The sequence below is a fragment of the Leopardus geoffroyi genome, chromosome D1 (assembly GCF_018350155.1).
Source record: "Leopardus geoffroyi isolate Oge1 chromosome D1, O.geoffroyi_Oge1_pat1.0, whole genome shotgun sequence".
Lineage (NCBI taxonomy): Eukaryota > Metazoa > Chordata > Mammalia > Carnivora > Felidae > Leopardus > Leopardus geoffroyi.
In genome coordinates this window covers 99336666-99357903 of record NC_059329.1, presented here as the reverse complement: position 1 = coordinate 99357903, position 21238 = coordinate 99336666, and the positions used below count along the sequence as shown (strand labels likewise).

The following is a 21238-nucleotide window of genomic DNA, read 5'->3' as shown; positions in this document are numbered from 1 at the left end:
AGAATGGTACAATCACTTTGGAAACCTGGGAATATGTGGTAAAGCTGAACATATGCATTCCCAGCAATTTCACTCCTAAGTACATACCTAACAGAAATCTATATCCAAGCACCATATAAAAGTATGCTTATAGCAATGCTGTTTGTACCAGCTCCAAACTGAAAATAGCCCAAATGCCACCTACTGTAGAATGGATAAACTGTGGTTTATATATAAAATGGAATTCTGTACAACAATGAAAAAGAACAAACTGCAGCTAAACCCGGCAACAAATGAGAAATATAATGTTGAGCAAAAGAAGCCAGACACAGAAGAGTGCATGCTCTGTGATTCTAGCTACACAAAGTTCAAAATCAGGCACGTAAAGGTTATGGTGATAAAAGTTAGACTAGTGATACCTTAGAGGAGATTAATGACTGGAAGGGGGCTTGGGAGAGGTGTCTGTAGTGCTGGTAATGTTCTCTATCTTTATCCAGATGAATATTACATGTTTACTTTGTACAAATCCACTGAGCTGTACATTTATTATTTTGCACTTTTCTCTGCACATGTTATATTGCAAAACATTTTTTTTACCTAAAACGTTAAGAAAAGAACAAAAAGCATAGGCCCCAACCCAACAGATTCTGATTAAATTGTTCTGGGATGGAGCCTAGGCATCACAATTTTTTTAAAAGCTCCCTAAGTTAACTTGATGCGCGACCAGGGTTGAAAACCACTGATGGAGAACAAGGACTGGAGCAAAGAAAAAAAAGTTCAAAAGTTATTCAATGTTTCCCACACTTGAGTGATAATAAGAATCACCTGAAATGCTTGCAAAAGAAAGAAGGAAGGGAGAGAGGAAGGGAGAGAGGAAGGGAGAGAGGAAGGGAGAGAGGAAGGGAGGAAGGGAGGAAGGGAGGGAGGAAGGGAGGAAGGAAGGAAGGAAGGAAGGAAGAAAGAGAGAGAGAGAGAGAGAGAGAGAGAGAGAGAGAGAGAAAGAAAGAAAGAAAGAAAGAAAGAAAGAAAGAAAGAAAGAAAGAAAGAAAGAAAGAAAGAGAGAAAGAAAGAGAGAAAGAGAGAAAGAAAGAAATTCCCAGGTCCCTCCCTTGCTGACTGATTTGGTAGGTTGGAGATGGGATCAGGGAATCTGTCTTTTTGACAACCTCTCCAATGTTGGGTTAATTAGGACAACCTCTCCGATTAATTAGGGTTCTAAATTAGGGTCAGGTGGTGGCAGTGGGAATGAAGAGCAGGTTATGCCAAGCAACATAAAACTGGAAAAGATTAAATTTTCAACACTACTTATACTCGCTTTTATATACTGTCAGCTTAAAATCCACCAAAACAACCAAATTTGAGTATGGTTTATTAAGTTGACATATTTAACCTAAGATGGTTTTATTTTGATTCATAGTGTATAAGTTGAAATTAGTCATTTATTTTTGTTTCTAACAGAACCACGAAATCAAGAGATTTCAGAAGCCTAAGGGATACCATTCTGTCTTCTGGTACACTTACTTTAGAGAATGGGTTTAATACCATCACATAGTACAGTCTCACTTCAGCCTAACTTTAAAAAAAATTCTTGGTTATATTTTCAGAGAACTTCCAAATTCTGTTTATTATGTCCTTCAAAGCATGAGATACATAGTAAAGCAAGTCCTATACTTCCCCCAGTAATAAGAATCATAATTTTTAAACTTTAAATACAAAATGGAGTAACTATTTTTCTCTTGAACACATGTAAAATGGAACTTGAAATTAAAGAATTTGTAGCTACCTATCAGGTCATGATCTTGTGGTTCGTGAGTTCAAGCCCCGCATCAGGCTCTGTGCTGACAGCTCAGAGCCTGGAGCCTGCTTCAGATTCTGTGTTTCCCCCTCTCTCTGCCCCTCCCCTACTCACTCTCTCTCAAAAATATAAACATTAAAAAAAAAAAAAAAGAACTTGTAGCTACCCTTCCTCCATCTATAAACTGATGAAAGATGATCACAGACAAATGCAATACATTCTTATGACTTAACTCCTTTGATTGCATTTTAGGCTTTCAGCAAATTATACACTGATCTCAGAAACTGAATGTCATATTTGTGTTCATTTAGCATCAGGGCAAGAGCACTTGACTGAGAAAATGCCTGAACTTAGCAACTGGCTGGGAGACATTGGGCCCCAAGTTTTTGGAGGAGCCCAATTTTTTATTAATATGACGGGAGAAGGGTTGATGTACATCAATAGTTTTCTAACCAGAGCCTAAAAATTTTCAGAGGCATTTGGAAGGTCCTATAAATGTTTAATTTTCATATTTTTCTTATTAAAGACATACCTTTATTTAAAATCTATGAGAAAAATAAAATGCATACTAAATCTGTTACATAGTAAAATTTATTTATTTATTTATTAAATATTTATTTTTGAGAGAGAGAGAGTATGTGCACATGTGAGTGGGGGAAAGGCAGAGAGAGAGGGAGAAAGAGAAAGAAAGGGAGAGACAGAAGATCCGAAGTGGGCTCCATGCTGACAGCAGAGAGCCTGACGTGGGGCTTGAACCCATGAACTGTGAGATCATGACCTGAGCCAAAGTTGGACACTTAACTGACTGAGCCACCCAGGTGCCTCTAGAGTAAATTTTATTATATAGACACTACCAACCTGTGCTTTCAGTTAACTCACTGTGGAGCTTCTTCTGCTCTACAAATGTATATGTGTATGTGTGTGTGTGTGTGTGTGTGTGTGTGTGTGTGTGTATACATACATATAATATATATTATATATATTATATTATAATTATATATTATATTATATACTATACATATAGTATACTATATATACTATATATATACTATACTATACACTAGTATACTATATATGGTATACTATATTATATTACAATAATATATTATATATATTACATATTATATATATATTATATATATATTTGAACCTGTAAATATGCCACAATAATATATTATATATATTACATATTATATTAATATGTATATGCCACTGATTATGTGTACACTGATTATGTGTAATGTATATATATTACATTAATATATATATGCCACTGATTAGAAAGCTTTTTATCTGCCTTGGTCTTTTTCTTTTCTTTTTAATCCAGGTCTATATTGATATAAAGGCTGAAATTACATAAAACCTTTAAATTCTGCTGGGTGAGAATACAGATGTTATCAAGTCCTCCTCTTACTTCCTTCTATGTGATGTGGTTATGGAACAAAAGCAGACTTTTTACTTTATAAAATGTTTGATAATTATAAAACAGAAGGCTTCGAGTGTTAAGATAGTAACAAAGAGGTAAAAAAAAAAAACCAGTCATGTTTGTACTGCGACTGGAAGAGCAATGGCAGAGAAAATTTATGGAGTAGTGGATCATGCAAAGGCCAGGCCTTCAAAGGTCCTCAGATGCTGTGTAGATAAACACTAGCAGACAAAATTAGGTGAGCATTTTTTTTTAAAACACTATAGGATAAATGTTATACAAACTGATGGACTGTAAATTTTATTAGGAGAAGGCTTTTGGATTGCAGACCCTTCAGACTTATCAGTAGTGATACCAGAATTTATTCTTTTATACTAAAGTTTTCTGACATAAGGCAGTTGTCAGAACAATAGTCAAATAAAATTAACTGCTATCATTTCTACCTTAAATAAATTCATTAAATATAGGTTTATCAACCTGGAAAGCTTGCTGATATCTTACATAAATCAAATAGCTCAGTTAAGGCTTACAACACTGCCATACTTATGGCTTCCGATAAAATGTTAGTGATAAAATCAAAACAGCTTTTGGACTCAGCATGCAAAATAAAACTAATTTTTCTCTGCTGAAACTGAGTAAAAATGATGGCCTTGGTATTTGTCTGCTTGGGCTGCCATAACAAAATACCATAGACTGGGTTGCTTAAACAACAGGAATTTATTTTCTCCCAGTTCTGGAGACTGCAAGTCTAGCAGGGTCAGTGTCTGGGGGTGTCTCTCTTTGGTTGAAAAAGGCCACCTTCTCACTGCGTCCTCACACAGCAAAGAGAGGAGGGCACAGGCTCCCTGGTGTCTCTTCTTGTAAGGACACTAATCCCTTTGGATCAGGGCCCTACCCTTATAACTTCATATAACCTTAATTACATCCTTATAGGCCCTCCCTCCAAATATAGTCACCTTGGGGGTAGGGCTTCAACACACTAAGTTTGGGGTACACAATTCAATCCCTAGCAGCCTCAGAGGTATCTGATTCTTTTAAGAAATAACACCAGTTATTTCATATATAATGATATAACACACATTTATTCTTCTCCAAAGAATAAAAATTTTAAACTAGCTGAGAAAACTTTTCATTGATTTCTCCAGTGATTACTCAACAATCAGGAATGTGAACAATTGGCAGGTCCATTGGTTGTTCAGCTTTGACACAACAATTTACTATCACTCCTTTTTGGAACATTTAGACATATAACTAAATGAAAAAAAATTTTTTTGTCTGGATGTCAAGATGTTATAAAACAAATCTCTAAGTATCTGCAGCTAATAATCTGTGTGAATCACAATTTTCTTGACAAGCTTTTATCTTAAAACCAAATACTGGAAAGCTTTCCATCCAACATCAGGAACAAGACAAGGACGCCTGCTTTTGCCACTTCTACTCAACACAGCACAGGAAGTTCTAACCAGAGCAATTAAGTGAGAAAAAGAAATAAAAGGCATCCACGTTGGAAAGGAAATGGCAAAACTATCTCTATTTGAAGAGGACATCATCTTCTGTATAGAAAACCTTAAGAACTTTCTCTCTCTCTCTCACACACACACACATTATTACAACAGTAAATGAATCTGCAAAGGATGGGTGATACAAAACAGCGTACAAAAGCCAATTACATTTCCATAAAGTAGCAATGAAATGTGAGAAGGAAACGAAGAAAAACAGTTTCATTCACAATTGCATGAGAAGACTAAAATACTTAGGAATAAATCTAATCAGGGGAGGTAGAAGACTTGTATATTGGAAACTATAAAACACTGCTGAATGAGTTCAGAGAAGACTTAAATGGAAAGACATCCTTTATTCATGGATAGGAAATGTTAAGAAAATCATAGGCCCCAAATGGTGTCACTTATGTTAAAGTCCCATATCAGTAAACCAAGACTTAATACCTAACCTAACTGCAGTTTCAACCCCCCCAGAAATGTAACTTTTAACCAGTAAACCATGGGAATTACTGGGTCAGTACAAGGAAATTTACCGATAGGCCCCTTCTGGTCCCCTTAGGAGAGTGAGCCTTGCCTAAAACAATGGATTTTTTGCTAATAATTTCCTTTTTTTCTGCTCCCTCTTTACCTTTAAAGACATTTTTTATTTTTTTGTTTTCATCAATTCAACAAAGCTCCCCTATATTTGTTAGAAGGGATAATGCCTGATTCATGAATCTATTAATAGAGCCAGTTAGAGCTTTAAAATTCACTTAGTTGAGTTTTTGTTAAATAACAGAAGAATTAATATTGTTAAGATGTCAATACTATCCAAAGAAATCTACAGATTCAACACAATCCCTATCAAAATTCTAACAGACTTTTCACAGAAACGGAATAGCTGATCCTCAAGTTCATATGGAATTGTAAGGGGCCCTGAATATCCAGGACAATCTAGATAAAGAAGAATGAAGTCAGAAGACTCAAACTTTCTAACTTTGAAACCTAAAACAAAGCTACAGTACTTACAACAGTATGGTACTGGCATAAAGACAGACATATAGACCACTGGAATAGAAGAGAGAGACCAGAAACAAACCTTCACATCTATGGTCAATTGATTTTCAACATGGGTACCATTCATTGGGGAAAGGACTACTCAGCAAGTCTTTCCAGCAAGTGGTGCTTGGGAAACTGGATATCCACACGCAGAAGAAGTTGATCTTATATAAAAATTAACTCAGGGCACCTGGGTGGCTCAGTAGGTTAAGTGTCCAACTCTTGATTTCAGCTCAGGTCATAATCTCAGGGTCATAAGGTGGAGCCCTGCTTCCAGCTCAGTGCTGGGTATGGAGCCTGCTTGGGCTTCTCTCTCTCTCTCCCTCTTCCTCTACCTCTCCCCCAGACCCCGGCTCTCTCTCTCCCTCTCTTTCTCTAAAAAAACGAAAATAAAAATTAACTCAAAATGGATCAAAGACCAAACTGAAGAGCTAAAACTATAAAACTGTCAGAAGGAAACAACCCAATGTCTTCATAACATTGGATTTGACAATGATTTCATGGATATAACACCAAAAGAGCAAGGAATAAAGGGAAAAACAGATAAACTGGACTTCATCAAAATAAAGACCTTTTATGCACCAAAGGATACCATTAAGAAGGCAAGAATACAAAGGCACCTGGGTGGCTCAGTTGGTTAAGTGTCTGACTCTTGGTTTTGGCTCAGGTCATGATCTCATGGTTTGTGAGATCGAGCCCTGCGTTGGGATTTGCACTGACAGTGTGGAGCCTGCTTCAGACTCTCTCTCTCTTTCAAAATAAATAAACTTAAAAAAACAAAAGGCAAGAAGACAACCTGCAGAATGAGGGAAAATATTTTCACATTATACATCTGATAAGGGATTCATATCCAGAATATATGAAGAACTCCTACAACTCAACAACAAAAAAACAAACAATGTTATTAAAAAATGGGCAAAGGACTTACACACTTCTCAAAAGAAAACATACAGATGCCTACAGACACATGAAAAGATGCTCAACATCACCCATCATCAGGGAAATGCAAATAAAAACCACAATGAGATATCACTTCACACCTGTCAGAATGGCTAAAATCAAAAACTCAAGAAACAACAAGTGTTGATGAGGATATGGAGTAAAAGGAACCGTTGTGCACCATTGGTGGGATTGCAAAGTGGTGCAGCCATTGTGGAAGACAGTATGGGGTTCCTCAAAAAATTAAAAATAGAACTGCCCTATGATCCAGTAACTGCAATGCTGGGTATTTATCCAAAGAATACAAAAACACTAATTTGGAGGGATATATGTGCTCCTATGTTTATTGCAGCATTATTTACAATAGCCAAACTATGGAAGCAACCAAGTGTCCGTCGATAGATAAATGGGTAAAAAAGATGTGGAATATTATTCAGCCATAAAGACGAACGAAACCTGCCATTTGCGATAACATGGACGGAGTTTGAGAGTATTATGCTAAGTAAAATAAGTCAATCAGAGAAAGATACTACCATGTGATCTCACTCATATGCAGAATTTAAGAAACAAAACAAATGAGGGGCACTTAGATGGCTCATTTGGTTAATCATCCAACTCTTCATTTTGGCTCAGGTCATGATCTCACAGTTTGTGGGATCCAGCCTGTGTCAGGCTCTGTGCTGACAGTGAGGAGCCTGCTTGGGATTCTCTCTCTCCAATCTCTCTTTGCCCCTCCCCCTGTTCGCACACTTTCTCTCTCAAAAATAAATAAATGAACATTAAACAATCTCCATTAAAAAAAAAAAAGAAACAAAACAAATGAGCAAAGGAGAAAAAGAGAGAGGCAAACCAAGAAACAGACTCTTAACTATAGAGAACGAACAGATGGCTATCACAGGGAAGGTGGGTGGGAGGATGGGCAAAATAGGTGAAAGGGATTAAAAGTACATTTATCTTTTTTTTTTAAGTTTACTTATTTTGAGAGAGAGAGAGAGAGAGAGACAGAGCACAAGTGGGGGAAGGACAGAAGAGAGAACAAGCAGGCTCCACACTGCCAATACAGAGCCTGACTTGGGGGTCAATCTCATGAACCACGAGATGAAAACCTGAGCCAAGACAAGAGTTGGACACTCAACCAAGTGAGTCACTCAGGCACCCCAAGAGTACACTTATCTTGCTGAGCACTAAGTAATATAAGGAACTGTTGAATCATTATACTGTACACCTGAAACTAAAATAACACTGTTTGTTAACTACATTGGAATTAAAGTAATTTTTTTAAAAATGCAACCCATAAAAAAACCCCCAAATAACCAACAAGCCCGTGAAAAAATGTTCAACACCATTACTCACTGGGGACATGCAAATCAAAACAATGAGATACTACTTTGTATCCATTTGGATGCCTTTTATCAGAACAACAGGAAATAGCAAGGGTTGGTGAGAATCTGGAGAAATAGTACCCCTTGTGAATTGCCTGTAAGAATGTAAAATGGTGAAGCCACTGTCGGAAACAGTCTGGCAATTCCTTAGAAGATATTCTACTCCTAAGTATATGGCCAAGAACCAAAGACAGGGTATTCACACAGCTACTTGTATACCCAGGTTCACGGCAGTGTTACTCACAATAGCCAAAAGGTAGAAGCAACACAAGTGTCCAGTGACAGATGAATGGATACACAAAGTATGATATCTACACACAATGGGTAGAATGGGAAGAAATTCTTTTTTTTTTTTAATGCCTACTTATTTATTTTTGAGAGAGAAAGAGGCAGAGAGAGAGAATCCCAAGCAGGCTCTGCACAGTCAGCACTGGGCCCAACGTGGGGCTCGAACCCATGAACTGGGAGATCATGACCTGAGCTGAAATCAAGAGTTGGATGCTCAACTGAGGGAGCCACCCAGGTGCCCCAGAAAGGGAAGAAATTCTGACCCATGCTACATGGATGAGCTGTGAAAACATCATGCTTGGTTTAAGAAACTGACACAAAGGAACAAATGGGCAGTCATTTCTTAATGGGTAAAATATTTTAGTTTGGGAAGATGAAAAAAGAGGGAGGTGGATGGTGGTGATGGTTGCACAGCAATGTGAATGTAGTTAATGCCACTAAACTGTACACTTAAAAGTGGTAAGGGGCGCCTGGGTGGCTCAGTCGGTTAAGCATCCGACTTCGGCTCAGGTCATGATCTTGCGGTCCATGAGTTCGAGCCCTGCGTCGGGCTCTGTGCTGGCAGCTCAGAGGCTGGAGCCTGCTTCCAATTCTGCGTCTCCCTCTCTCTCTGTCCCTCCCCTGCTCATGCTGTCTCTATCTCTCAAGAATAAATAAACATTAAAAAAAAAAAAATGAAAAGAAAAAAAATGGTTAAAATGTTGGAGCACCTGGGTGGTTCAGTCAGTTGAGCATCCGACTTCAGCTCAAGTCATGGTCTCATGGTTCGTGAGTTTGAGCCCCATATCGGGTTTGCTGCTTGTCTGCACAGAGCCCGCGTTGGGTCCTCTGTCTCCCTCTCTCTGTCCCCTCCCCCACTCATGCTCTGTCTCTCTCAAACATAAACATTTTAAAAAATGGTCAAACTGGTCAATTTTATGCTATTTATATTTTATCACCAAAGAAGATTTCCCTATTTAAAAAGTGGTCAGAATGATAAATTTTATGTTATATATATTTGACCACAATCAAGGGATAAATATATTTTAAAACCCTTAAGCCTAGTTGCAAGACAAGACGACTGCTAAGGTCCTTTCCTGTTTGAACATCTTTTGAGACATCATAGTGACAAGGAGAAAAGAGAAACAATCTAGTGGAGGAATCAGCTCCTGACTCCTCATTCTGAAGTAAGCGTGTAACTCTACCTTTCAAGAGGTTACAAATGGACCAAGGCATTGTAGCAATGGTAGCAAACTCAAATGCCTACAGGGGCCAGGCAGGAAACATAAGCACATGAAGCAAGGCAGCTGGGGATGGCGCTAAATCTGAGGCCACCACATGCCCTGTCTAAAGGCAGCAGCTGCACCTCCGCCCCGGGGAAACCGCCTCCCTGTTGGAATGTGGGCGTGGTATCGGGATGATTTCCCATTCTTTTTTTTTTTTTTTAATTTTTAATGCTTATTCGTTTTTTGCGAGAGAGAGAGAGAGAGAGAGAGAGAGAGAGAGAGAGAGAGAGAAAGAGCAGGGAGGGGCAGAGAGAGAGGGAGATACAGAATCCCAAGCAGGCTCCAGGCTCTGAGCTGTCGGCACAGAGCCAGACATGGGGCTCAAACCCACCAACCATGAGATCATGACCTGAGCTGAAGCCAGACACTCAACCAACTGAGCCAACCAGGCACCCCATGATTTTCCATTCTTTAAGTGAAGTTGAATTGAGATTTTTATGCTAAAGGTTGGCATCTACTTAAAAAAAAATATTCTTAACAGTGCAAGCCAAAGAAAATGTCACTGCAGGCCAAAGCTTGTGTAGTCAGATGACCACTAGTTTGTGATTTCTTTCACAGCATAAATGTGACACCCAGAATACAAAAGAAATGGAGGTAGTACTATTAGATCCTCACCAATGTTTAAAGTTTGCATACAGATCATGATCTAAATCTTTTAATCGTTGTTTGGAAGCACCAGAGGATACTGAATATTATTTTAATTAGGTGCCAATTGATATTGTATAGCTTTGAATGGGTCAGTTTTTAGAGGGGCACTTTGAACATGAAGTTTAGTGCCTTGCATATAGTAGGTGATCAATAAGTAGCAGCTATTATTCTTTTAAATCAAGGCTCCGATACAAATTTGAAAAGAGTATAAAGTTCTTTCAGAAGCAACCCTACCCTCTAATATAAGAGATGATAATATAATCCATTCAATAATCACAGATTACATAGGGATTGGGAAGTGATGGGCCTTCGTATTAAATAACATAAAAGAAATCATTTATGTATGTTAGGTGCTAAGAATACAGTTACTGGCAAAGCAAACAAGCTTCTTACCCTCATAAAGCTTACAATTTGATAAGGGAGGTGGACATTAAGTAAAGGGCCATTCAAAAAATATTTAGTCAGAAACTGTAATAAACAGTATGACTAAAAGTTACAGGATGATTTGCAAAAGAATAATGAAGGGATCTAATTCAGACCAGGAAGGGAGTAAGAGAAAAGGTCCTTTAAGGAGCTGACCTTTAAACTAAGGCTTAAAAGGATAAAGAGAGTTTAGCAACCTAAGGGTATTATGCATGGAGGGCACGGAGGGTGGGGTACGAAAGGAGGTGGTGACAAAAGCATTCCGGGAATGCTTGTGTGACACGTGTGGTAGCCCCCAAATAATTGAAATAGAAAAAAAAAAAAATAAAGGAACATTAAAAAGAGGGAAAGATGAAAGTTACTAGAGGTAGAGAGGTGAAAGATTTGAGGTGACATCAAATGTCAATGTTCTCCCTGGAGAAAAGGTTTTGAAGAAGGAAGTAAAAATGGAAAAAGAAAAGAAAATCAGAATAGAGAAGAAATAAGTAAAATGGGGGATAGGAACCAGGAACTTGGGGTTGAAGAAGTTGTTTATTGGCCACATCAGGTTTCTGGGGCAAACACGGACACGTGGAGCTCTTGGGGGAGCAGGTGCCGAGGACGGGCCAAAGGAAACCACAGGACCGAAGAGATTACATGGAAGGATTTTTGTTTGTTTGTTTAAAAAATGACTAAAGTAACAAATACTCTTCAATATTTCAAACAAGACAGCCACCCATTCGTGAAGTAAACACTGTTAATCCTCACAGAATGGTTTTTAGTAGTGAGGATGAGGATTAGTGACCAGCAAAATCAGGTGGAAGTTTGAGGCAGTTACACAGAGAAGTCAGACCAAAAGCTTTATTTCAACCTAAGTTGTCTGCATTTTCCCTTGAGATCACTTTGGCCACCATAACAAAGGTATTTTAGGAAAAACAGTTTTTATCATATGATTTATATAGACCAACTGTAAGTCTCTGATTCCCAGAATGTGATCTTCTTTCATGAATGCAGGGATTTTTTTTTTTTTTTTTTTCAGATCTCTGATTATCAGACCACAAACTCCATGAGAACAGGAATTTCTGTTCCACTCACTGCTTTATCAGTAGCAACTAATACATATATGTTTGTTGAATGAGTGAATATACCTAGACCCTGAAGACAAATCACAGTGAATTCAGGATAAAACATAAAAAGTGAAAGAATTAAAACAAAAACACAAACAAAAAAAGGAAAGGAAGAAAGGAAGGGAGGGAGGGATGAAATCGGCAATAATTTAGATTCTGGCATTCTTTCTTTTTTTTTTTAAAGATGTTTGTTTGTTTATTCTTTTAGAAAGAGAGAGCATGCATGAGTCGGGGAGAGGGGTAGAGGAAGGGAGACGGGGTGGGGGGTGGGGAGAGAATATCAAGCAGACTCCATGCTCAGCGAGCACAGAACCCAATGCGGAGCTAGATTCCATGACCCTAGGATCATGACCTGAGCTGAAATCAAGAGTTGGAAGCTCAACTGACTGAGCCAGCCAGGTGCCCTGATATTTTATTTTTAAGCCATCTCTACACCCAACATAGGGCTCGAACTCACAACCCCAAGATCAACAGTTGCTTCTTCTGACTAAGCCAGCCAGGTGCCCCTGGCAATCGTTCTTGACTCTTCTCTCTCACACCCCACACCCAATCAGCAAGTCCTGTCAAACCAACCTTAAATAGCTCTTCATCTCCCTTCCACTTCCTGTTCTGCTATACTGGCTCCTAAACGGTCTTACTATCCCCGCCTTTCACTCTATTTTCCATGCTTTTGCAAGTCTCATATGTGAAAATACCGCACAAATGGATAAGGCCATACTGACTGGCTGTGATGATGTTTCTTTCTTAGGTACTAAGCACCAGCCACAATGAATTTCTTACTGCTTCCCAAAGGAAATATTTTGTTTCATGTCATCATACTTTCAGAAACCTTGTTTTTTTCTTGCTAGAATATACTCCTTATTTGGTTAACAGCTTTCTACTACTCCAAGATCCATTCCAACTATCTTTATTCCTTTATAGCCTGTCCTAACTTCTGCAGAAAAACTATTTCTGCCCTTGTACTATCACTGAATCTTTTACATGGCTTTAATAATCACTTATACTCTGGGGAAACGATTTCCAGACTATTTTACTGGAATATGAGCTCCTTGAGGGCAAGTATTGTCATGGACTCAGTTGTATTTCAAGCATCTCACACACTATTTGATGGAGAACACATTAAAAAAAAAAGTACTCCTTCTAGTCAGGTTTCTGGCTTCTTCAGCATTGGTTTTTTTCACTTACTAGGTCTGTGACCTAGAACAAGTTCTTTAACTTTCTAAATCTCAGTTTCATTTTCTGTGTAAAAGTGAAAATAAAAGTATCTACCTAACACATAGGATTATTGTGAAGAAAAATTAGATATTGTATATATGAAGCAACTTAATAAATGTTAATTGCTATCATTATCATTATTTTCATTTTTGATGTTGTATTTTTTATGTCTAGAAAGTCCATTTGGATCTTTTTAGTATCTTCCATTTATCTCCTAATCATATGCATGTTTTCCTTTACATACTTGAGCATATTTATATGATTTAAAATAACTATTTGAAGGTCTTTGATTCTGGGTCTGTGTTTCTACTGATAGATTTTTCTCCTGGTTATGGGTCATATGTTCCTATTTCTTCTAATGTCTGGTAATTTTTTTTTTTTTTTCAACGTTTATTTATTTTTGGGACAGAGAGAGACAGAGCATGAACGGGGGAGGGGCAGAGAGAGAGGGAGACACAGAATCGGAAACAGGCTCCAGGCTCTGAGCCATCAGCCCAGAGCCTGATGCGGGGCTCGAACTCACGGACCGCGAGATCGTGACCTGGCTGAAGTCGGATGCTTAACCGACTGTGCCACCCAGGCGCCCCTAATGTCTGGTAATTTTTAATTGGATGCCAGACATTGTGAATTTTATGTTATTGAGTGCTAGATTTTACTGTATTCCTCTAAAGAGCATTGAATTTTGGTCTGGTATACAGTTAACTTCCTTGCAGAGAGATCAGTTTAACCCCTTCTGTTTTGGGGCTGCTGAGGACTCTATCAAATGTCAATGCCCTGTGTACCTTGAGGTTTCTCCACTTTGGCCGGTAGCAGTGTGAACTATTCTTACCCCTGAGCATACTCCAGGAATTGTTTAGCCTACTGGTTTCTGGTGGTTCTTTTTCCAACCCACACATGTGCAGAGTTTGTAGCCAGAGACTCAAATACCCACTTGTAGCTCTTTGGAGCTTACTGAGCAACTCCTTCCTCTTTGGTTCTCTGCCCTGCAAATTCTGGCCACTTTGGCTTCTCCAAACCCCAATCTCTGTCTCCTCAACTGAGTAAGACTGCTGAGCTCTTTAGATCTCCTCTCCTATACTGCTGCTTGGCAACTGCTTCTCAGAGACCACAGCCCCATATTAACTGCTCAATGTCTCAAAGAGTTGTTTCAGATACATTGTCTAGTTTTCTAGTTGTTTATGGCAGGGTGACAATTCCCTTAGTAAGTACTTCCTCAAGGGCAGAAGAGGAAGTGCTCCTTGTTCTTTTTTTTTTTTTTTACTTTTACATTTATTTATTTTTGAGAAACAGAGTGAGACAAAGCGTGAGCGGAGAAGGGGCAGAGAGAGAAGGAGGCACAGAATCAGAAGCAGGCTCCAGGCTCTGAGCAAGAGGTCAGCACAGAGCCTGATGCGGGGCTCGAACCCACAAACTGTGAGATCATGACCTGAGCCGAAGTTGGACGCTCAACTGACTGAGCCACCCAGGTGCCCCCTCATTCTTTTATTAATTGAAATACGCGCGCGTGCGCACACGCGCACACACACACACACACACACACACACACTCATTTGTAAGAGCACAAAGCTCAAAATTAAATTCTAACAAACTGTAAAAATAAACCTTGGACAAAAGCTCTTTTGAGCTAATATCCCTAAGCAGAAGTGAAGATTTCCTTCAGGGAATTTTAATCTTTGCCAGACTTGAAAATTGAGATTAATTTTTCACATTGAAAGAAATACCAAAGTGAGAAGTTGAATTTTAAAGTCTTATTACATATGAATAGATCTTTTTGCTTCCAAGACTCTAAAGTTGCCTTGATAGCAAGAGGTTCACTATAATCTTCATGAGGTTATTTGAATTTCAGACACAGGAAAATTAGCATCATTCAGCACTCAGTCATGCAGAAATGACATTACATCCCTATACTTGCTAAAAACTGGGACAAACTGTTTCTTGCCAGAAGGGATCAGGTCCTTAGTTTTCCACGGGTGGCTTCATTTTTAGATATGTTATGCTGCAACTCTGCTCTTCTTTTGCTGTTTCCCAGAAGAGCTAATTTCTTCTTCATAATGCTAAAATATGTACATGATGTTCTAAGGAAGTTATCTGCAGAAGAACAATATAGTAGCAGCTCTATCAAGCAGGAGCCGAGTACGTGGCATTCTAATTGAGAAAATGGGGCTTAATAAGTACTTTCTGTTGGAACTTTGCCTCTGAGTGTTTTTGCTCATTCTGGATTAAAATTGGGGACTCACACATTCCAGGACTGAAAGATGTTCTAAAGTTTCCTGGAAGAAACTGAGAATATGTTAAAAATGGTTTAACCAAAGATTTTAGGATCACCTAGATGCAAATGTTGCATTTGGTCTTTAAGAACTCAGAGGCTGTCTGATTAAGAAGCATAAAAATAGATATCCAGCATAAAATCTAGATCTTGTTTATGGCACAGGAAAAACAAGGAGAACTTGGAGCTGCTTCCTCTTAGCAGCTGGATGAATCACTGGCAGCTGCTATAAGAAAGGTAAAGAAACCCACATCTGCTCAGAGTCCAAATGCTATATGGATCCCTTGTGATAGTAAATACATTCTTGAAGAGGCCCCACTTCCAAATCAGGAAAAGAACTGAGGATGCCTTAAGACTGTTTTCCATACTTCTCTCCATGTGCCTATTTCACAGAAACCAGCTCTCGCTGTATGTACCATTCTGCAATATAGTGAGTATTGAGTAAATATTTGCTGACCAGCTAAGGGACTGGGAAAGGATTGGGAAAAATGGGTTCTGAGGAAATACTACAGACTTCACCTGTATACTCACAGCTCCCAAGTTTTGTTTATGTAGAGACCAATGGGTTAGTTTCTCTGAGGTAGTTCACTTAAAATCGAGTCCACTTTGATTTTTGTCCACTAGTGCATATCTTCTGTAAAGGAGATGATGCTATTTTCTCAGTACACTAAGTACTTTCTGTACAATAATGTAATTAAGATGGATAATCTTTTAAGTTACATGTCATAGAAGTCATGATTGGAGTAATAAAAATAGCAGAAATAGCATATTAGCATATTTGTAAATCTGGGTTCTATTTCCAACTTTCTTACTTACTCTGCAATCCTTCTGCAAGTTACACAATTTATTTATAAAATGGGCACAATAATACCTACCTTACTTATTTCTTAGGACAGTAGAAATGATCTAATAAGATACCAGGTAGACAGAGTTTTAGGAAAAAAAAGGCTTGGATCTTTGGTTAGGTTTATTCCTAGGTATTTTATGCTTGTTGGTGCAATTGTGCATGGGATCAGTTTCTTTTTTTTTTTTTTTTTTTTTTTTTAATATATGAAATTTATTGTCAAATTGGTTTCCATACAACACCCAGTGCTCATCCCAACAGGTGCCCTCCTCAATACCCATCACCCACCCTCCCCTCCCTCCCACCCCCCATCAGCCCTCAGTTTGTTCTCAGTTTTTAAGAGTCTCTTATGCTTTGGCTCTCTCCCACTCTAACCTCTTTTTTGTTTCTTTATTTGTCTTTCTGTTGCTTCATTATTAGTGTATAAGAATGCAACGGATTTCTGTACATTAATTTTGTATCCTGCGACTTTGCTGAATTCATGTATCAGTTCTAACAGACTTGTGGTGGAGTCTATCGGGTTTTCCATGTATAATATTATGTCATCTGCAAAAAGTGAAAGCTTGACTTCATCTTTGCCAATTTTGATGCCTTTGATTTCCTTTTGTTGTCTGACTGCTGATGCTAGAACTTCCAACACTATGTTAAACAACAGCGGTGAGAGTGGACATCCCTGTCGTGTTCCTGATCTTAGGGGGAAAGCTCTCAGTTTTTCCCCATTGAGGATGATATTAGCTGTGGGCTTTTCACAAATGGCTTTTATGATGCACCAAGAATCATAAAATACCTAGGAATAAACCTAACCAAAGATGTAAAAGATCTGTATGCTGAAAACTATAGAAAGCTTATGAAGGAAATTGAAGAAGATACAAAGAAATGGAAAAACATTCCATGCTCATGGATTGGAAGAATAAATATTGCTAAAATGTCAATACTACCCAAAGCTATCTACACATTCAATGCAATCCCAATCAAAATGGTACCAGCATTCTTCTGGAAGCTAGAACAAGCAATCCTAAAATTTGTATGGAATCACAAAAGACCCTGAATAGCCAAGTAATATTGAAGAAGAAGACCAAAGTGGGAGGCATCATAATCCCAGACTTTAGATTCTACTACAAAGCTGTAATCAAGACAGCATGGTATTGGCACAAAAACAGACACATAGACCAATGGAATAGAATAGAGACTCCAGAATTGGACTCACAAAAGTATGGCCAACTAATCTTTGACAAAGCAGGAAAGAATATCCAATAGAAAAAAGACAGTCTCTTTAACAAATGGTGCTGGGAGAACTGGACAGCAACATGCAGAAGAATGAAACTAGACCACTTTCTTACACCATACACAAAAATAAACTCAAAATGGATAAAGGACCTGAATGTGAGACAGGAAACCATCAAAACCCTAAAGGAGAAAGCAGGAAAAAACCTCTCTGACCTCAGCCGCAGCAATTTCTTACTTGACACATCTCCAAAGGAAAGGAAATTAAAAGCAAAAATGAACTATTGGGACCTCATGAAGATAAAAAGCTTCTGCACTGCAAAGGAAACAATCAACAAAACTAAAAGGCAACCGACGGAATGGGAAAAGATATTTGCAAATGACATATTGGACAAAAGGCTAGTATCCAAAATCTATAAAGAACTCACCAAACTCCACACCTGAAAAACAAATAATCCAGTGAAGAAATGGGCAGAAGACATGAATAGACACTTCTCTAAAGAAGACATCCAGATGGCCATCAGGCACATGAAAAGATACTCAACGTCACTCTTCATCAGGGAAATACAAATCAAAACCACACAGATATCACCTCATGCCAGTCAGAATGGCCAAAATGAACAAATCAGGAGACTATAGATGCTGGCGAAGATATGGAGAAATGGGAACCCTCTTGCACTGTTGGTGGGAATGCAAACTGGTGCAGCCGCTCTGGAAAACAGTGTGGAGATTCCTCAAAAAATTAAAAATAGATCTACCCTATGACCCAGCAATAGCACTGCTGGGAATTTACCCAAGGGATGCAGGAGTGCTGATGCATAGGGGCACTTGTACCCCAGTGTTTATAGCAGCACTTTCAACAATAGCCAAATTATTGAAAGAGCCTAAATGTCCATCAACTGATGACTGGATAAAAAAATTGTGGTTTATATATACAATGGAATACTACGTGGCAATGAGAAAGAATGAAATATGGCCTTCTGTAGCAACGTGGATGGAACTGGAGAGTGTTATGCTAAGTGAAATAAGTCATACAGAGAAAGACAGATACCATATGTTTTCACTCTTATGTGGATTCTGAGAAACTTACCAGAAGACCATGGGGGAGGGGAAGGGAAAAAAAAAAAAAAAAAAGAGAGAGAGCGGGAGGGAGCCAAACCATAAGAGACTCTAAAAAACTGAGAATAAACCGAGGGTTGATGAGGGGTGGGAGGGAGGGGAAAGTGGGTGATGGGCATTGAAGAGGGCACCTGTTGGGATGAGCACTGGGTGTTGTATAGAAGCCAATTTGACAATAAATTTCATGTTAAAAAAAAAAAAGAAATAAAAGGCTCGGTAGCTATATATAAAGTAGCAGTAGCATCATGAGAGCAGGGTGGAGGATGTTGTCAACTCAATGAGATCAGGGCGTGTACCTGTTCACTTACTATACCCCCAGCACCAAGCATGTGGTAAGTCTACCAGAAATATCTGTTAAGTAAATGAGGAAATAGTTTAGGCCTTTCTCTACTCTCAGGTGGGATCACTACAGAAACTGCTTTATTTAATAGTTATTTCAATCAGTGTTTTTTTTTTTTTTTAATTTTCCTTGGAATATAATCACAGATGCCAAACCAAAAGTATGCAAATATAAAAATTACTTGTATTTTCTAGTGCATTTAGCTCTTGTCTCAAAGATTATAAGGTGAAATGAAAATCTGGTATTAGTAAACTTTATTCTACTTCCCCAAATCTGTATTTCTAGAAACTAATTTGTATTACCTGCTGCTTCATGGAGTGTTTTCACTGTGTCCCTAGAAATTTCAACTTTTCAAAAACTTAACATGCCATTTCATTCACATTAGTCAAAGGGAGGAAGCAACCCAAGTGTCTGTTGATAGATGAATGGGTAAACAAAATGTGGATACATACAATGGAGTGTTCTTCAGGCTTAAAAAGGAAGGCAATTCTGACACATGTCACAACATGTACGAACTCTGAGGACATTGTGTTAAATGAAGTCAGTCATTCACAAAAAGGGAAGTATTACATGATTCCACTAACACGAGGTACCTAGTGTAGTCCAATTCAGAGACCGAAAGTAGAACAGGGCTTGCCAGAGGCTGGGGGCAGGGGAGGAAATGGAGAGTGCTTAATGGGGAAGGTGAAGAAGTTCTGGAGATGGATGGGAGCAATGATTTCGGCACAGTGTGAGTGTACAATTACCTGGAAATTTATCAGGGCTCTTCTCACTCACCTTATGTGCCAAAACCAATCGCCAAATCCTTTGGATGTGATCTCTGAAAGTGCCCCTTCCGTGGATGCTGCCTTAGTTTTGGCTCTTGTCATTTCTCACGACTGCAAGTCTCCTAACCACGCTCGCTGCCTCCAAACTCACCCTCTAAGCCATTTCGATAGGAAATGGCCTTTCAAATGATCTTTCTAGAATTCAGATATCATCACACCACTCTTCTGAATAAAATCCTTTAACCTACAGCATAAAATTCAACTTCTATTTTTCCGGCAAAAATGGTCTTTCAGGACCTGACTATTCCATTCCTTCACAGGCTCATCTCCCCTAATGCCCTTCACAAACTCTAGCCATTCTGATCTTCTCAGGTTCTTTTATGCCTCTACATCACAGCACATGCTCTACTAGGATGTCTTCTCTCCTTTATCCATGTGGATAACTCTTACTCTTCCTTCCCAAATTAGAGCAAACAACCAGTTCTCAGGAGAACCTCCTCTAATCTACTTGCTCCCCTTTCTCTAACCATAGGGTTCCCTCACCCCCACTCAGCAGTTTCCTTCTTGTATTCGCACCATTTCTTCAATCTACTGCATGGTATTTTAATATTTACCAAGAGCAAAGGCTTCTGGAGCCAGATTGCCTAGGTAGGGATCCCACCCCAGCATTTGCTGTACAACCCTGTCAAGTTACTTAGCCCCTCTGAGCCCTGGTTTCACTAGTTATAATGGGGATGATAATATCTACCATGGAGAGCTGTTGTGAAGAATAAATGAATGACTACACATAAAGTGCTAAGAACTCCACTTGGTTCCTAATAGGTAGCCTTGTGATGACGATGGTACCAGTAATGGTAATAGTGGCTGTGACACAGACAGATAGCTCCTCAAAAGTAAGGTGTTCCTAGAGCCTCAAATAGCAGTCACTCAAATAGTATTTATGGGAACAAAAGAGAGACAGAAGTTTAGAAGAAAGGAAGGCAAGAAAAGAATTTGGGAAGACTTACCGCCATTTTTGCCCACAGTTCGGAAGCATCTCCAGAAGGCCCGTAAGAATGATGCCCTGTTGTGAGGGGTTGCTTGGATGAAGCTGAATTCCCGAAAGAGAATGTGAGTTCCCTGACACACACTGTTAAAACTGCAAAGAGAAAAATCAAGGAATCATTAGATGAATAGTTTTTGGAAGGCTGGAATCAGAGTGAAAACTCAAGACCAGACAGAACCACTGCCCAAAAGGAGGAAAATCTTTTTTCTCCAACAAACTCTGAACTACAGATTAGATGAAGTCTTTCAATGAGGAAATCTCTTCATATAACCACATCCTTCTGAAAACTCTTGGAGTCCAATTCCTCTGTGTGCTTCCCACCTCCGACATATATGTACTGAGGGACTTTTCATCAGTCACTGGAACACTTCAGATAGAGGGAAATGTTTCATTCTTTAACTGGATGACATTGGCACTTGTATTTTTGGGGAGAATACTTCTCCTGCCACATTTGGAATTATATTTCCTTAAAGATATTGTTTCTGTACTGTCTCTGATCTACATCAGCTGCCATGAGAACAAAATGGCTCATAGGGACATAACTGGATTGTCTGTTCCAGTTTGGGGGTGATGTATACCTCTTTGACAATAACCTCACAGGCAAGTCCATGTGCCAAAGGAAATGAA

The 21238-nt window shown here is 38.8% G+C and overlaps 1 protein-coding gene across 4 annotated transcripts in view; it reads right to left on the bottom strand.

Annotated features, from left to right (window-relative positions):
- CD1H11orf49 (chromosome D1 C11orf49 homolog) overlaps positions 1 to 21238 on the bottom strand; it is a 197045-nt gene that overhangs the window by 90904 nt on the left and 84903 nt on the right. For all 4 annotated transcript variants that reach the window (XM_045485089.1, XM_045485090.1, XM_045485091.1 and 1 more), the window contains exon 3: positions 20574 to 20704. In XM_045485089.1, coding sequence (XP_045341045.1) covers positions 20574 to 20704 — 131 coding nt within the window. The remainder of the gene's footprint in view (positions 1 to 20573; positions 20705 to 21238) is intronic.